This window comes from Alligator mississippiensis, chromosome 5 (genome assembly GCF_030867095.1).
Source record: "Alligator mississippiensis isolate rAllMis1 chromosome 5, rAllMis1, whole genome shotgun sequence".
NCBI classification, from domain to species: domain Eukaryota; kingdom Metazoa; phylum Chordata; order Crocodylia; family Alligatoridae; genus Alligator; species Alligator mississippiensis.
In genome coordinates this window covers 34312701-34330711 of record NC_081828.1, presented here as the reverse complement: position 1 = coordinate 34330711, position 18011 = coordinate 34312701, and the positions used below count along the sequence as shown (strand labels likewise).

Genomic DNA, 18011 nt, shown 5'->3' with positions numbered 1-18011 from the left:
GACAACAGTTGATCTGAGAGAGAGAGTTTAGGGTAAGTCCACACACTATATTTCTATAAGTATGAAGCAAGTTAGAAATTGTTTCTCTTCAACTATTCTTAATTTGATTATGCTGCAATTTATAGCACTAATTTCATACCACAAATTCATAAATTAATTTCCCACTAAAGTAGATCATTAAGGTATGGTAATAATGTTTAAGAAGTAGAGTAAATATCTGCAGATATATTCACAATATCAGCAAATATAGCATAATTCTTTCCTAGAAAACAAGAGATTAATGAAACTTTTGGACTTATTTATGAAAACTTTTTTCAGGTAGGTAAAGACATGCCAGCACTACAGATTTCTTCTAGCATAGCTATGTAATTTAGTGATAGGAAGAGAAGTCCTGACTGCCATATACTAGCAGTATAACTTGGTTGTTTGGAATAAACAATGCCAGGAAGAGAGCAGTATTTCTGGTATAAGCTGCATCCCCATTAGGGATTCTGGTATAAGCTGCATCCCCATTACTGGCAAAGCACTGATAATGCAGACAGTCTTTATCAGTATGATTACTCACACAAGTAAGTTCTATTCAACAAGAGGAAGGGTTACAGAATTAAGAGCTTTGAATGAAACATATGTGAAACTGAAATTGTATAGGTGAAGTATCAGTTCAGCCTTCCCAAGGGGACTATGCTTTATAGGAGAGAATTTAGCTGTTTCCGGTGTTCAAATAGCAAAGGTAAAAAATCTTTAATATCAATTCCGGTTATTCTAGAATTACTCCAAAAGTGTCACCATGGAATTATGCATGTTCTATAGCACCCTAAAATATCACAACACCCCAGCTTAAAGGTTACAAAATTCTGCAAAGAAAATAATCACAAAGCTGCATCTGCAAAAAGAAATCGAATCATTACTGGCATTAACGTATGAGTTTTTTATTTGTGTGTCAGTAGTTAGGTATGATTGGTCTGGATCAGGGCAGAGCAGGTGGGGCAGTACTCCCCCACACCATAGCCCCAGGTCCCCTGCCCTCCCCATCCTGATCCAGAAGCACATGCCCCCCCATGCCCTGCTGTCACTTGCCCAGCCAGGGCGGGGAGGGGAGCTGTGGGACAAAGCTGCTGCTTGTCCAGGAGGTGCAGGGTGGCCAGGGCAGCTCCCGTTGCTCTGCACCACTTGTCCGGAGGCAGTGCAATGGCTCTGCCCCATTCCAGCTGGGCGAGCAGCAGCAGGGCATAGCCCCCACTCCTAGTGCCTTCCACCATCCACCCAGCATGCAGCCCCAGCCCCACCCACCCCACACAGATTCAGGGGCACACACCCCACCCCCCTGCCATGCCCTCCCAGACTCGCTGCAGGAGCAGCGGTGAGAGCCACCGGATCAGCTGCCAGATGAGCAGCTCGCAGACCGGCGGTATGCAGCAGCAGGAACCATCCCACCGCCTCCCTGCATCCCCTGCCCCGACTGAGCAGCACTTGCCCCAACCCCTGTCCTAGCCCCAGCCCCAATCCCTCCCTCACTGCAAGGGTGTTGATCTGACTCCCCGTGACCCCTCCCTCACCCTCCCCACCACAACAGACTTACCAGCTGCACACACCTGTATCAAGTGTCATAAAGAAACCAATCTCCCTTTTATAACATTGTTCCTATGGGAAAATTGGTTCCAACTTATGTTTTGACCTAAGACACAGTTTTCAGGAACCAATTGCATAAGTCTGAGGACTGCCTGTATATGAATTGGGCCCCAAAGTCATGAGATTTGTGCAAAACAGAAAGATATTTTTAAATGGTATATATAAGATTCTTATTATTTGCCTTTTGAATCATTAGGTTATACATTTCAAAAGTGTGAGAGTAAGGAATGTACTTTTTAACTGAAAACTGAGATTCTCATGTAATCCTTTAACTTCAGATGCTGATAGCTTGGTAAAAACACTAACTCTTGCAGACGTGATAGAATTGTGGGAACTAGGAACTCTGTTGGAAACCAAAATGTGTTCTCTATGTCCAAAAAGCTAGGACACATACAACAGACCTAGTTCTAGGTGACCTTTTGTGTCAAGCTTGATAGAAGACAAAGGATGCCAAATTCTGCCCAGGCGTGGAGGTTTCCAGGGCTATAAGTCAGTACAGAGCTTGGCCGTGATAGGTGCCCACATATTTAGACACAGGGAAAAATGACAACTGTGAAATTATGAAATTACTACGCTAACTAAAGTAGCATACTATGCAGATTCCTACCATGATAGAAGAATTTGTAAGAAAGTACAGGTTTCCCTAGCTTTATGCTGTAGATGCATTCCTGGAAAATGGTGCATAACACTTTACAATGTAACAAATAGGGATATGTTCCAAGACCTGGACTATACTGACCCCCAGACCCATTTCTACCACTTTTACAAAACAATTTTGGTACTCTCCAACAGCAGACGGTACACACGAGCACAGGGCACTATCATAATGGGGATGGCAACTACAGAAACATATGTCACAGACGAGCCAGGAGCACAGAACCACACAGGAGACTATATTTTGGTGCACATCAGTGCCACAATGCACTGAACAAAGCAGCTGACTGCAGGCTTCCACCACACCAATCACATAAGAGTGAATTTACCTTGCATATGAATGAATTTTTGGTATAAAAAGTGTCATTGCATAAGAGTGAATTCACATATACAGTAAAGGAAACCTCAAAATCTTTTACTCAGAAGTATTTAATACAGGAGACAATCGAACCACACATAGGATAGGAGTTTAATACAAAGTTAAAAGAATAAAAATAGATAGTACTGTCACTGACAGAACTATCTTACAGTGGGGTAGTTATCTGTGATTAAATATACATGTCAATGCTGGCTGCAGGTATAAATTGTGCCTGGTCAACCCAGGCAGCAGGGGGCTAGACTCTTGCTTCCTGCCTAGCTACATGGCTCTGCACTTTCAGTACCCTTGTGCCCCAGCCAGCCCCTCCGCTGCCTGACACTGCCACCTGGAGCTAGCCCCCGCCCACCCTTGCACATGTAGATGCTGCACCAGGGAGTAGTTTACTCTGACTCAAAAAGCTTCAGAGTTTATTGTTTTGAATTAAACAACAAAGAAGGATTTTTTCACCTCCCTGGCTGCCTCTGACATTGGATACCTTCAGGGATGAAGACAGCCTAATCTGCACATCACAGAGCAACAGACTCATAAAAGGACTCTCAAATGCCCAGGGGAATACACTTCCAGCCTCTATTACCCATGTCCAAATTGGAGTTTATTTTCTACCTATGAGGACTTTTACAATCTTTCAATTTTCCTCAACCTGAAGAAGGGTGTCAGTGCCCAAAAGCTTGCAAAGAAATATTTTTTTTGCTACTACTGTACTTAGTTGGTCTAATAATAGATATTGCCTCTGACCCAAGAGCTTTGTGTATCCCTTGCACATGTAGATGCAGGCAGGAAGTCTGATAAGCAGGCTTTAGGGACAGAGAAGGCCTGAGTTCAGCAGCAAGCAGAACCTCCTGTGTGATTTTGTGCAAACTACTTGTCTCGGTTACTTGAATAAAAGTCATTACAAGTCCCTACTAACCTGGAGTAGAAACCCTGAAATACTTGAGAGAACTTCAAGCAGAGAGTTGCAGCCACTAGGGGCCAGGAAACATGCAAGGAGGAACAACTTCCTGGCCATCCCTTTATTGGAGCAAACGTATGGGAAGAGACAACAGTCTGGACACCAAGCGCCTTTCCCAGGCCCTAACAAAGGACACTCACTCTGCGCCTAGGGTCCGTCACATGATGTAAATGACATTAATGACTGACTATTCCGTGCTCGGGAAGGCAAATGTACATGACTATTACTTTTTAAAAACCTCCCGTATACATTGGATTCAACATTTAATATTGGGTTGAACGGATGCGCTATCACGTATTTCCCCGGTGACTCTCAGCAGTCTCCTGGAGATGATCTCTAACTCCTGGAGACTCCAGGGCAGTCCTGGAGGCGTGGCAGCCCCAAAGCGCCTCTATCCTCCTCCGCAGCTGGTCCCACCAGAGACATCACCAGCCCCAGGAGAAGAGCTGCGGGAGGGAGGGAGGGAGGCAGCGGCCGCGGGCCCTCGCGGAGCGAGCATCCCGGGGGGCGGCCGCTCCCCGCAGCCGGGGCAGGGCAGAGCCAGGCGCTTGCTCTCCCGCCGCCCTGCAGCGCCCCGCGCCCAGCCCAGCCCGCCCGAGCACCTGGGGTAAGACCGGCTCGTCCCGGCGCGTGAGTCACCTTGCGCCGCCCAGTCTGCCCGCGGACTTTCCCCCGGCGGCTATAAGGGCGGGCGCCTAGCGGCACCGCACACATGCTCTGCTCTGCTCTGCTCTGCTCTCCGCTCCGCGGGATGGTGCCCGGACGGACCCTGCTCCTGGGCGCGCTGCTGGCGCTGGCGGCGCCCGGCTCCGGTGAGTGCCCGCGCGGCGGCGGCGGCGGCGGCGGCGGCACCTGAGCCTCGGGGCGAGGCTGCCGCGGCGGAGGGGCTGGGGGATGCGTGGCGGACCGGGGCTACGGCTCGAGCAGGAGACAGCGCCCCGGTTTTCTTCCACCTGCCCGTCAGCTCCCCAGGGTCGCACCTGCTGAGCCCCTCGGTTGGACCAGGGACTGTCAAGCTGCGTTGCGAGGCCGGCGGGGTGCCCCCGGGCGCTGTGAGAGCCCGGCACGGTCCGCCTGGCGAATAGGATGCACAGGATGCCCCCAAGAGACTTCACATTCGAGTCCAGGGCTGTGGTCTTTTGGAGTGTTTTGCAACAGGAAAATTGCTGTCTGTCTTCCTGCGCGCAAAACAAGAGTGAAAACCAAGAGCTGGTGTCTTCCCGAGAGGGCCTCGAGTCCCTCCGGGGCGCCTGGCTGCCTGCTGGCCACCGAGCCGAGCTGCCATTGCCTGGGTCCTGTGTGGTGCAAGGGCAGAGTACAGGTGCTGGGGAGGAGGGAACTGGGTATGACCTGGGTTTTTGCACTGTTTCTCTCCCTTGTAGCTTGCAGCGTCTAATGTCTAGGAAGTTCTGATTCGGAGGCTGTGTCCCTCACTCCTGCTCTCAGTAGCTGCTGATGCCCCCATGGATTTGTCCTGTCTTTTGAATCTAAATACGCTGTCAGCTTTACCCAATGTCACTGAGCCCATTTTCTCTTCTCTCTTTTTAAAGGTAACTCAGAAGTGCCAACAGCAGTTAATATAACTTGGACATCAATCAATTTTAAAACACTACTAAAGTGGCTGCCAGAGCCGACCAACTATGCTTACACCGTAGAAATATTTGGGTAAGTAGAAATAATTGGAAATGTGTTTGTGCCAATGCATATTGACCCTCTTTTTAAGTTTATACATAAGCTTCTGTATAAACTTATAAAAGTAACTTGGAGAGAGTTCTAGCATTTTGCAAATGGATTTTTGTATTAATCAGCAACTCATTAAAAGTACTGGTAATAATTAGTCCTGTTGGGTAACATTCAAATCGCCTCTGTTCATCTAAATCTGTCTAGCCTTCCTTTGTCTCCTTCATGGTTTATAAAACAAATGTCACATACCGGATGAATAAAACCCAAGCTTGCAGAAGTGCCTAACATTTTTTTTGATTGTTACAATGTTCCACCTCAATATCTGTAGAATATTAAAACTTCTGTGAATTAGCTTAGGAAATGATGATTAAACATGTCCCAAAGAGAAACTGCATTATTGCTCTGTCTACAGCGTGGTGCCACTTATATTACTGTAACAATTTCTGGCAGGTTCAGTGCCTGTAACTGAGGGCTCAATATAATGAGCAATGAGAAAAATACCTAAGCAATAATTCAGTGACCTGACCTTGTCAGTGTGAGTCTGGGGCAATTGAATGACTTTGCCCAATCCATGACAGCATTTTGAAGGCAAACGTTTAAACAGAACTCCATAACGCAGCCAAACGGTGCAATCCTGCAAATGCTGATAGACACAGGCTTCCATATCATGTAGTATGATCCATGTAATTCCCATCAAGAGAGGTCCACTTAGTTAAATCAAATGGTTGCCTATAGTGTGGCATAGTAGTCGACTAGTGCAAATCACCGCGCAGGATCAGGACCATAGAGGTCAGCATTCTGCCTAATTAGGGCCATACTTCCAAAGGTATTTGTGTTCCTAGCTGCCTCTTTAGACACCTACTGTTCAGTAAGTTAGCCAAGTTGGTTTTCAGAAAACCCTAAATATCTGTTTGTACCTTTTACCTTTTAAAATTTGGTGCTGAGTCCATTTGATGTTGATTGGGCCTTTAGGGAATTCTATGTGCATGTAATATAACATGAATCATACAGGACCAAACTTTGCTAGTCTTAATCACGCAAATAGTTATATCTTAAGAAGGAGTCTGATTCACTTTTTTTTCTGGTTTAGTTTGAGCAGAGTCTAACAAAAGCTAGTTAATTTGCAAGTTGTACTATTTTAGTACTAAGCGTCTTATATGAATAGAAATGATCTTTTGGAGAGAACAATTAAATAATGTTACAAAAATTACTTAAATGTACTTGGAGGCAATGTGAACAGACTGGTATTAATTACTTCACTTTTTTTTTTTAGTGAAAAAATAGCTGTATGATGAGATCTGTAAATGGAAGTACTGTAGACTTCCACAGGCGCAGTAGTACACCCATGTGGATGCATTCACTAGTAGCAAAAGTACTGTACCTTGCTCTCAACCCCTAACAGCCTATTTTTGATACTGACACAACTATTACCTCTATCCCTCCATCCATCCCAAATGAGAAGTGCAAACAGTTTTGAGTCCTTTGCACTTTAATTTCATAAGTTACATGAGTACAATTTTCCTTCTGACTTAGTGTGACAAAACTGCTTTGTTTTCTTTCAGTCAATTGTTTATTTAATATAAAGAAGTTCTTACTCCTGTTATTGATGATGATGAATGGATTTTTAATGTTGCTTATACCATCTAGTGAAGACAAGCATAATTGCAGGATAAGAAATTTCTTCATGATGTCTGTCAGCAGGGCCTTTTTAAGCCTTTATTATTTTAGGGTATAGGATCTGAAAATGTGTTATTGCCTGTAAACATTTTCAGATTTCCATGCCATGTAATCTTACAAGTGACTTGAGAGTACATTTTGAAGATGTTCTGCCTTTTTATTATAGAATATCTTTTAAAGTCAGTCAGAATCTATTCAATGGTAATTTATTTTCAATTTGGATATAAAAATGTATGTCCACATTTAGGTATAAAGCCATATATTTCTCTAAACTGCATGTTTCTTTTTAGCAGAGAAGGAAAGTCAGTTAGTTTACTCTCCATATTGTTTGAGTTGGTTAAATTTTTTTTTTTTTTTTAATTGTAAAGCTACCCTGTTTACATGGTCTGGAAAACAAATTTAGGTGTATAGGTACAAGAATGCTACATTCAAAGTTTTAAAAGTGGAACTATTTTAGCCAGGTACAATATATGCCTAAAACTGTTAACAAAAATTTAATGCATTAAAAATGTCACTTTTTCCTTTTAGGATTCACACTAACATAAGAAGAAAATGCATCCACACAAAAGAAACAGTGTGTGATGTTACTGATATCATACTAGAGAATGTAAAAGACACCTATACTGCACATATAGTATCTGACATGCTTTCAAATATAGATGACTTTGATGAGAAACCTTATGCAGCCTCTCCAAAATTCACACCTTACAAACAGAGTAAGTAAATTGCCTTCATGTTGTCTTTTCTCATGCTTTAACTAATTTATAGGACAAGTCCCATTTATGATAACTAGACTGGAATTAGGATAAAGACGTTTTCCATTTTGAGTTCTCCTCACAAAGCTCGTGCTTGAAAGTCATTCATAGCTAAATATTTTTGCTGGTACTGTGGACCACGTAAGTGGAAAGGTGCATCATAACCACATATTGTGAAGTTTAAGTAGTATATACAGGCTTGGAATATTTATTAATGTACTACCTAGACACTAAAACTTTAGAAGTATGTTGTAGGGGGTTGCAGAGAGTGGGGTGGGGAGACAGAATGCTTGTGGGGGGCGGGGAGGGGAGAGAAAATTTGTCAATTAATCTTCTTTGTCTACAATTTTAATTCTGAAATAATTGCTTATATTTAGCTTTAATTGGGAAACCAACTATTCAAAGTTCTATGCAGAATGGCTCCAAGTTGATAGTGTTGGTTCAAGATCCATTTATACCCTCAACATTTCCCAATGAAAGCTTGAAGAGCATCAGAGACATTTTTAAGGATGATCTGGAATATGTACTCTATTACTGGAAAGATAAAAGTTCAGGAAAGGTAGGCTTGTTTTGTGGAGTTTGTTGTTTTGTATGTGACAGTTACACAACTTCTATGGTATATTAAGAATTAACTTCTGGACAAAACACCACCTTAGGTGATTAAAAAAGACTTCCTTTTTCTCCACAGAAAAATGCAAAAACCAAAAGCAATCAATTTGAAATCGATGTTGACAAAGAAGAGAACTATTGCTTCTTTGTACAGGCAACTGTTCCTTCACGTACAGAGAACCGCAACAGCCTGGAAAGTAAAGTGGCTTGCACCAGTATTTCCAGAAATATTTTGCATGGTATGTATCTGAAAGAATGTGGCTTGACTCTTGCATTCCAACAAAAATAATTCTAATCCTCTGTTTGCTTATGTTTTTAAGGAAGCATACACTTATGAACAGATTTCAGAATAAACTTTCTTGCTTAAATTATGAGGAGCACTTTTGCCCCCTGCAGTGCAGAAACTGATGGGGAGAAATCACAGAAATTCCTCACTAACCACTTAGATCATACTACAGTAATAATAATAGCTGCTAGTTATTTAACTGGGAGATGAATCTTCCATCTACAACCACCTATGGCTATTCATTCCTCTAGAGGAGGAAGGAGAAGTTTAGTTGATGGCTTTTCTGTTATTTCATTTAATTTCAGATTCTCTCCCTACTATTTTTGGTAAGATTAAAAAAATGTGGTTTGATATTGCAATAATTTGAGCTGCAGTCAACTCCATCCAAAACTGCATGTGTTTGGCAGATGATATTTTAGCCCAAGGGTCTGTTAAGGTTTGACTAATATATAGCTACTTAGGGAAGACTAAATTCATAACTTAGCTGGTTCAGATTTAAAAGTGGGTAAGCTAAATTTAGTGTTTCTTAATAGGGCTTAGTATAGCATGTCTGAAGAAAAGGGCTTCTTCAAGGGACCTAAAGAGCTCTCTAGTCTAGTCCGGATCTTAGGATAAAGAAACTGGCTATTCATGTAAAATCTTTGCGCAATGATGAGTTACTAAGTCTTTGTATATCTTTTTTTTTTCCTTTCCTCCCCCTTTCCCTTCCTCCCCCCACCCTTAACAGAGTACCAAATCGACCTATTTGTTATCATAGGGGCTGCTGTATTAGTAATCATCATTATAATCATCGTTGTATCTGTGGTCATCTATAAATGCAAGAAAGAGAAAGCTGAGACAGTGAAAGAGAAAACACCACTTAATGATGTCTGAGGAAAAAGTCTCATTACTACTGCAAATACTACGGGAAAGCTCATGGTACTTGTTGGAGAACACTACAGTCTCTAAATATTTTTATTATATTTTTAGCCTTTATTTAAGAGCGAAGGAACATTTGTTTCTGTGAAACAAATATGATTGTATTTTTTAAATAATGTAAGTGGTGATAACTGGTAAAATATGTTACTTCACAGCATAAAAACACTAGTTTTTATTCTACACTTTTTTTTATACATAGGTCTGCCTTTTTAGTTTGGATATTCTGTCCATCAGCTAGGTTATCAAAGCTGAACAAATAAGTGACTTCCTAGTCTCCCAGTAACTTGGTGAGGTAGTGACATGATTTACATCACAAATTTTAACATAAAAAAATTTATGCAGAAAATCCAAACTGTTACTGGACACTCTCTCAAAGCACTTGCTATCAATCAAGAGACAGCATAACCAGTCTGAACTCTGTCATGCTTCTGGGATTTCCAGGTAATGTCAAACTGAATAACTTGCATTTGCGTTACCTGCTATTTTGAATTGGTAGACAGAATATGCAGTAGTAGCATTTGCTGTATAGCAAATGCAATGCTGATGATTAAACACTGACAGATCAATATTTTGTTAATGATATCTGTACACAGGACAAGCTGATGTGATCTAGATATACCTCAGATTTATAATAATTTTAAATATTTATAGTTTTATAATTGGGAATCTAATTTTATATGGGCAATATTTGTATATATTGTGGTAACTTTATTTATACTTTTTTTTTTACTGAAATAAAGATGAATCTGAAAATACTGTTTTAATTATTATTGTAACATGACATTCAGTGTAGGAATTCAGTGAAATGTGGATTTTGGAAATAGGGCAAATATCCTGCAGTGAGCTCTGCTGTTCTAGCTACACTTAAGTTTTTAAAGCTAATATGGATGTCTGTGAAGGTGTCTCTCTTACCCCGTAGTGGAATTAGTTTAATACTTTATAAAAGCAAAGCATTAGGGCTGTCAACCTGCCGAGTCTGCACACATGCATGGACATTGTTTCTCTCAAATTTAGTTTAGTTACTTGTATTTATTAAGGAAGTCTTGCACTGAAGTGAAACTTTACTTTTACAGTGTATTTGTTACTGTAAGTACTGTACTATCTACATAAAAGAAAAATGCATATTTTACTCTAGGTGTAGGTCTCAAAATATATTACACAGCTTCTAGGGAAACCTTATGCATTTACTGTAAGGAACACTGACTTATAATAGTCAGATCCTACATGAGAACTGTCTTGACTTATAACACAGCACATTCTACAGAACACTTCATAAGGGAGAGAAAAATAAATATCCTTATTCTGGTTTTACAAATTGGGTAATTAAGTCACTGCAAAATTCATCTTGCATATTTTATACCACAAGCAATTGATGAACACGCTTCCTACCTACTGCACTTGATAAAATTAGAAAAAGCAGATTCTATAATGCCCAAGGTGTACAAACAGATAGGTGAACAGCCAGCACCCAGGGAGCTGGCAAACAGGAGCTGCAAACAGGGTAAGCAGTTTGCAGGGCAGTTCACGGGCTCCCCCCACCCCCGGGCCGCCCGTCTTCTTTTGAGCGGCAAGTCTTCCAGCTCGGTGTGAAGAAGCAGGAGGGAAAAAAAGGGAACACTTTGGGGCCAATGAGAAATAAGCAGGCCAGTTCTAGATGAGTTTGCTAGGCAAGGTCTGCTTGGAAGAAGAGCAGTAAGAGACAAGGCAGATTAAGAGACCCAAGGAAATGGCTGGAGGAGCCACTGCCTCTGCTTGCACCTGAGCACTCACCATCAAGGCTTCCAGCCAGGTCCAGGTTTGACGCTGCAGGGACTGCAGCTTGCAGGTTGCTTCTGGTGACAGCCAGGTCGGGGAGTGCCTGAAGTGTGAGTAGTGCCTCTTGGTGGTGTCTCTCAGGGAACAGGCAAGAGAACTACAGGAGGAGGTGCTGAGGCTCCGAAGCATCCTATACCGTGAAGCATTCATTGATTCAGTGCTGGAGGAGACCTCCAGGACTGAAGGAAGAACTGCCAGACACAACACTAGAGAAGAGAGAGGACATGGACACCCAAGAAAGTGGAAGTTGGAGGCTTGTGACTTCTAGCAGCAAGCAGAAATCTTCAGCTCCACCTGCAGTCATTCAGCTGGAGAACAGATATGCAGCCGTAGCAGCAGAGAGGGAGGAGCACGTTCCACTGGTGGAGGAAGACAGGCCAGGCCTCACCAAGGTGGGAAGTATTGAGATGATGACCACCAAAAAGAAGTGACGGGTGGTGTTGGTTGGAGACTCCCTTCTGCAGGGGATAAAGGGAGCCATCTGCCAACCTGACCTGTTGTCTCAGGAGGTCTGCTGCTTGCCCGGAGCCTAGATCTGAGATGTCATGGAGGGACTACTGAGGCTCGTCTGGCCCTCTGAGTACTACCCCATGCTGCTCATTCATGTGGGCACCAATGATACTGCCAGGGGAGACCCTGAGTATATCAAGACTGACTACAAGGCTCTGGCTGCAAAGGTGAGGGGGTCTGGGGCTCAGGTTGTGGTCCTGTCAATCCTTACACTCAAGGGAAAGGGCGCAGGCAGGAACAGGTGCATCCTGCCGATCAACACTTGGCTGCATAGGTTGTATTGCCAGCAGGGCTTTGGCTTCTTCAACCATGGGATGTTCTTCCAAGAAGATTGATTGCTGGGAAGAGATGGGATCCTCCTGACAGAGAGAGGGAAGAGTGTCTTTGCAGACAGGCTTGCTAACCTAGTGAGGAGGACTTTAAATTAGGTTCACTGGGGGATGGAGACCAAAGCCTTGAGATAAATGGAGAACCAGGAGACCTGGAGGAAGAACAAACAGGAGGGGGCAACAGGCAAGGTGCTCTCATACTTCCTGAGAAATCGGCAATAAACTAGTTACCCCAGGTGCCTGTACACAAATGCACGGAGCCTGGGAAAATGAGCAGGAAAAATTGGAAGTCCTTACACAATCACAGAACTATGATGTGATTGGAATAACAGAGACCTGGTGGAAGCTCACATGACTGAAGCACTGTCATGGATGGGTACAAACTGTTCAGGAAGGACAGGCAGGGAAGAAGAGGAGGAGTTGCACTTTATGTAAAAGAGCCATACGATTGCTCACAGCTCCAGTATGAAACTGGAGATAGGCCTGTTGCGAGTCTCCGGGTTAGAGTCAGAGGGGAGAGAAACAAGGGTGATGTAATGTTGGGGTCTGCTATAGACCACTGGACCAGGAGGAAATGGTGGATGAGGCTTTCTTCAAACAACTCGCAGAAGTTTCTCGATCACAGGCCCTGGTTCTTCTGGGGGACTTCAATCACCCTGACATCTGCTGGGAGGGCAATACAGCAGTGTGCAGGCAATCCAGGAGTTTTTGGAGAGTGTTAGGGACAATTTCCTGGTGCAAGTGCTGGAACGGTCAACTAAGGGCCCTGCCCTTCTTGACCTGCTGCTCACAAACAGGGAAGAATTGGTGGGGAATGTAGCATAGTGAGTGGATGACAACTTGGGCAGCAGTGACTACGGGATGATTGAGTTCAGGATCCTGAGGAAAGGAGGGATGGACCCTGGACTTCAGAAAAGCAGACCTCAACTCACTCAAGGAACTCATTGGCAGGATCCCGTGGGAAGCCAGCCTAATAAAAGGGGAGAGGAGTCCAGGAGAGGTGGCTGTACTTTAAAGAAGCCTTACTGAGAGTGCAAGAACAAACCATCCCAATGTACAGGAAGACTAGCAAGTATAGCAGAAGATCAGCTTGGCTTAGCAGGGAACTCTTCAGTAAACTAAATCACAAAAAGTAAGGTTATAAGAAAAGGAAACTTGGACAAATAACTAGGGAAGAATATAAGACCATTGCTTGGGCATGCAGGGATGAAGTCAGGAAGGTCAAAGAATAATTGGAGTTGCAGCTAGCAAAGGATGTGAAGGGTAACAAGAAGCATTTCTACAAGTATGGCAGTAGCAAGAGGACAATCAGAGAAAGTGTGGTTCCCTTACTGAATGGGGAGTGGGGGGGCAACCTTGTGACAGAGAATGCAGAAAAGGCTGAAGTGCTCAATGCTTTTTTGTCTCAGTCTTCACAGGCAAGGTCAGCTGCCAGACTACTGAAAAGTACAGCAGTTTGGGGAGGAGGTGAGAAGCCCTCAATGCTGAAAGAACAGGCTACGTAGAAAAGCTGGATGTGAGCAATTCAATGGGGCCAGATGGGATATGCCTAAAGGTACTGAGGTAGGTGGCTGATGTGATTGCAGAGCTATTGGCCATCATCTTTGAAAACTCATAGTGATCAGGAAAGGTCCTGGGTGATTAGAAAAGGGCAAGCATAGTGTCCATATTTAAGAAAGTGAAGGAGGAGGATCCAGGGAACTACAGACTAATCAGCCTCACCTCTGTTCCTGGAAAAATCATGGTGCAGATCCTCAAGAAATCCATTTCTCAGCACTTAGAGGAGGAAAAAGGTGATTAGGAACAGTCAACATGGATTCACCAAGGGCAAGTCATGCCTGACCAATCTGATTGCCTTCTATGACAAGGTGACTGGCTATGTGGATGTGGTGTATCTTGATTTTAGCAAGGCTTTTCATAAGGTCTCCCACAGCATTCTTGCATGCAAGCTGAGGAAATATGGGCTAGATGAATGGACTGTAAGGTGGATAAAAAACTGGCTAGAGTATTGGGCTCAGAAAGTAGTAATCAATGGCTCAATGTCTAGTTGGCAGCTGGTATCAAGTGGAATGACCCAAGGATAGGTCCTTGTGCCAGTCTTGTCAATGTCTTCATCAGTGACCTCGGAGATGGCATAGAGTGCATCCTCAGCAAGTTTGCAGATGACACCAAGCTGGGAAGAGTAGTATACTAGAGGGTAGGGCTAGGATTCAGAGTGACCTAGACAAATTGGAGGATTGGGCCAAAAAAAATCTCATGAGGTTCAACAAGGACAAGTGCAAAGTCCTGCACTTACGGCAGAACAATCCCATGCACCAGTACAGGTTGGGAGCTGACTGACTGGACAACAGCTCTGCAGAAAAGGACCTGAGGGTCACAGTGAATAAGCTGAATATGAGCCAAGAGTGTGCCCTTGTTGCCAAGAAGGCTAATGGCATACAGGGCTGCATTGGTAGGTGTGCTGCCAGCAGGTCAAGGGAAGTGATTATTCCCCTCTATTTAGCACTGGTGAGGCCATATCTGGAGTAATGTCTTCAGTTTTGGGCCCCCCACTACAGAAAGGATGTGGAGATATTGGAGAGTTGAGGAGAGGGCAACAAAAATGGTGAGGGGGCTGGGGGACATGACTTATGAGGAAAGACTGAGGGAACTGGGCTTATTTAGTCTAGAGAAGAAAAGACTGAGGGAGGATTTAATAGCAGCCTTCAACTACCTGAATGGGGGTTTTGAAAAAGGATGGAGCTAGACTGTTTTCAGTGGTGGCAAATAACAGAACAAGGAGCAATGGTCTCAAGTTGCAGCAAGGAAAGTTTAGGTTAGATACTAGGAAGAATTTTCTCACTAGGAGAGTAGTAAAACACTGGAACAGGTTACCCAAAGAGGTGATGAAAGCTCCATCCTTGGAGGTTTTCAAAACCTGGCTAGACAAAGCTTTGGTTGGGATGATGTAGTTCGGGATAGCCCTCCTTTGAGAAAGGGCTGGACTAGATGACCTCCTGAAGTCCCTTCCAACCCTAACTTTTTATGATTCTGAATCAGTGCACAGTAACCAGCATTACTGCATAATAGCGCTAGCACACATCATTTTTGTGACACTACTGTGCAGTAGCCTAATAATACTGCACAGTACAGTAGTATATTAGCACTGTTTCTGCTGTGAAGTGCTACTGTGCATTTAGCATCTCATATAGGAACACCCCAAGAGTGGGGAAAGGCCTTGTGGTCTGATGTGAGGTCTGGAGGTAGTAATTACTTCGCATATGGAACACCGAGGAAGTGAGTATGGGCTGTGCTTCAGAAAAGCCTGGCCTGGCTTAAAGAAAGAAAAATGTTCTTTCCTCAGAGAGGCTTGGTTCAGTTTTGGAGAAGAGGGAAGAAAAGGCAATGACAAAAGTTGCAAAAGCAGTGCCTCAAGTAGAGCTAAATGTTTCTAATGCTGCAGCAAATCAGAACCCTGTACCCCTGTATTTGCTGACTATCAGAGTATTAACACTAGTATTGCATGTAGCACACCCAAGCAGGCAACATTACTGGTTCTATATACTCTGCAATTTCAGATTGGTTTTTATTGCCATCTGATACCTGAGCCTATTGATCATGAAGCTCTTCAGCATCTGTTTGTCAGAGCAATTATCCCTTGAGTCAGTCCTGTATATATTTGCATATATAAAATGGCATACTCTAATTGCCAGGATGAGGTATTGACAGAATATTCATGTTTAAGGTAGCACTCTCACTTACACAGCAGGGCAGGATGGGCAGAAAGGTTTCTTGGCCATGGGAAGAAAACTAAAGGCACTGTAACTGTGCAGGTAGGGCTAGAAGGCAAAGGAAGGCTGTTGGTGGGGTAAGGAAGACTGAACAGAGTGGGGCCCATGGAGTATGGGTACCTTTGTTACTGTACGCAGGGTGCATCTGCATGTGCTATTAATGAGTTTTAGGCTTACTGTGTAGTAAAACAAGGCAGAATGGAATGGATCTACACATGTGCCCTCTTGGGTGCAGATTATTTCCAATGGGAGTAGGTAGATCCAGGCCTGCTCCTGCCTTGCTTCAACTCCCTGCAGCAGCTAGAGGGAGCTTCAGGTTCCAGACACAGCTACCTGGGTGAAGGGGGGCTCCAGGACCAGGCTCAGTCTAGCAGGGGACACTATCCTGGGAGCTTGTGGGTCATGGATGCTTGCCACCCCCTCTTCCCCCCCCCCACCCCAAAGGAGATCACTGCTGCTGTCAACAAGTTTTTCTGCATGTGACAGGCCCCTAGCTGCCTACCTGAGAGGGTGCTGGCTGCTCAATATTAAGTTCTGCACTGGCTCCTGCCTCCCTGTGGAAGGAAACTCTCAGGGGCTGTGGGGAGCTCGCCTAGGTAGGGTGGGGAGGGAGGGGCAGAAGCAGAGAGGGGAGGGACATTGCTCCCCCACACTCCCATGAAAGGCCCCTGGCTCCAAGTTGCAGCCTGGGAGCAGACTGGTGAGCTGGTGTGGGCATGGGTGGCTGTGATGCCCCCTTTCCCCATAACCATCCTCCCTATGCAGGGCTTAATGGATGGATGTGGCAGGCAGTCCTGGCAGTCCAACTGGGTCCCTGCTGGTGGTGAGGTGGTGCAGCTGTTTGCAATGTTCAGAGGCATGGAGGCATGGCACTTGGCTGCCTGGGCAGTGGACCCCACCAGGGAGGAACTGAAGCTGGTCACCACTGGTGCCATCCCCGTCCTGTCCTCCATGGTTTATTGGTGCCTCCTGAGACTGGGGGAGGGGGGGAGGGGAGGGGGGGGGCACAGTTTGTGGGCATCAGCATCGGTGGTGGGGTGGTGAGCGGTGACCGCCCACAGAAGTCAGCCACGTGGGGGGGTGGGTTGTGGTGAGCAGCAACCACCCACAGAAGCCAGCAGCGGCATGGTGAGTGTTGACTGCCTGCAGAAGCTGGCAGCAGCAGCAGGAAGGGGGTGGCAAGTGGCAATCTCCTGAAGAAGCTGGCAGTGGCGTTGGCAGTGCCCAATCTCAGGGGGGTCACATGCCCCCCTGTGCTCCCTCTACCAGTTGCCTATGCTTTCATCCATGCTGGGCCTGTGCGCCCAGACTTGGCAGGGCAGGTCAACCCCGGCTCCCTGAGCTGCTGGATGAGGCCAGGGGTGGGGAAGCACACTGGGATCTGTGGCTGGTGCCCAAGGGGCCCTCCCCTGCAGACTGCTCATCATTGCTGGGCCCTGGCAGACGCTCCAGCAGGCCAACTGTGCTGGATTAGACATGGTGGCTGTGTCGAGAGTCCCACAGAGCCAGGACGTAGTCCAGCTGCCACATAAAGGGTATGGTCTTGCAGACAGCCCCAGACCACTGGTTGTGGTCCGTGATGCAAACCCACTGGGTCTGCAGGGCCTTGACCTTTATGTGGCACTGCCGCCCAGAACGCTAGTGGCCATGGTCCCACATGCTAGCCACCATGGCCTCATAAATGCGGACATTGGAACAGCTGCCCTGGGCAAACTGCCTCTGTACCTTGGCATCGCCCCACACAGTTATGAGGTCAGCAGTCTCTCCCTTTGAACAGTTGGGGCCCTGGTATGTTGTCTTCTGCAGTGGTGTAGAGACTACCATTGTGGCTGCTTCCAGGGACCTTGGGGCTCAGGCAGAGACTGGGTACTGGTGGGACTTGGTATGTGCCTGCAGCGGAGGGGCGTGGTGCCAGGCAGGTGGTGGGACAGGGCCCAGGGGCCAGAGCCAGGGTCTGCAGGCCTGGTGTGGCTGGCACGTGTCCACACTTTTGGGACTAGATGCCCAGGGGCAGGCAGCACCAGGCACAGGTCCCAAGAGTCAGTCCA

General features: G+C 45.3%; 1 protein-coding gene across 1 annotated transcript; it reads left to right on the top strand.

The window, feature by feature from the left end:
• Positions 1 to 4224: 4224 nt before the first annotated feature.
• F3 (coagulation factor III, tissue factor) lies at positions 4225 to 10292 on the top strand. Its single transcript, XM_006277486.4, has 6 exons — positions 4225 to 4423; positions 5162 to 5276; positions 7500 to 7687; positions 8104 to 8285; positions 8415 to 8574; positions 9349 to 10292. Exons 1-6 carry the CDS (start codon positions 4324 to 4326, stop codon positions 9492 to 9494), a joined length of 891 nt encoding a protein of 296 aa, XP_006277548.1. The 5' UTR covers positions 4225 to 4323; the 3' UTR covers positions 9495 to 10292.
• The last annotated feature ends 7719 nt before the right edge of the window (positions 10293 to 18011 follow it).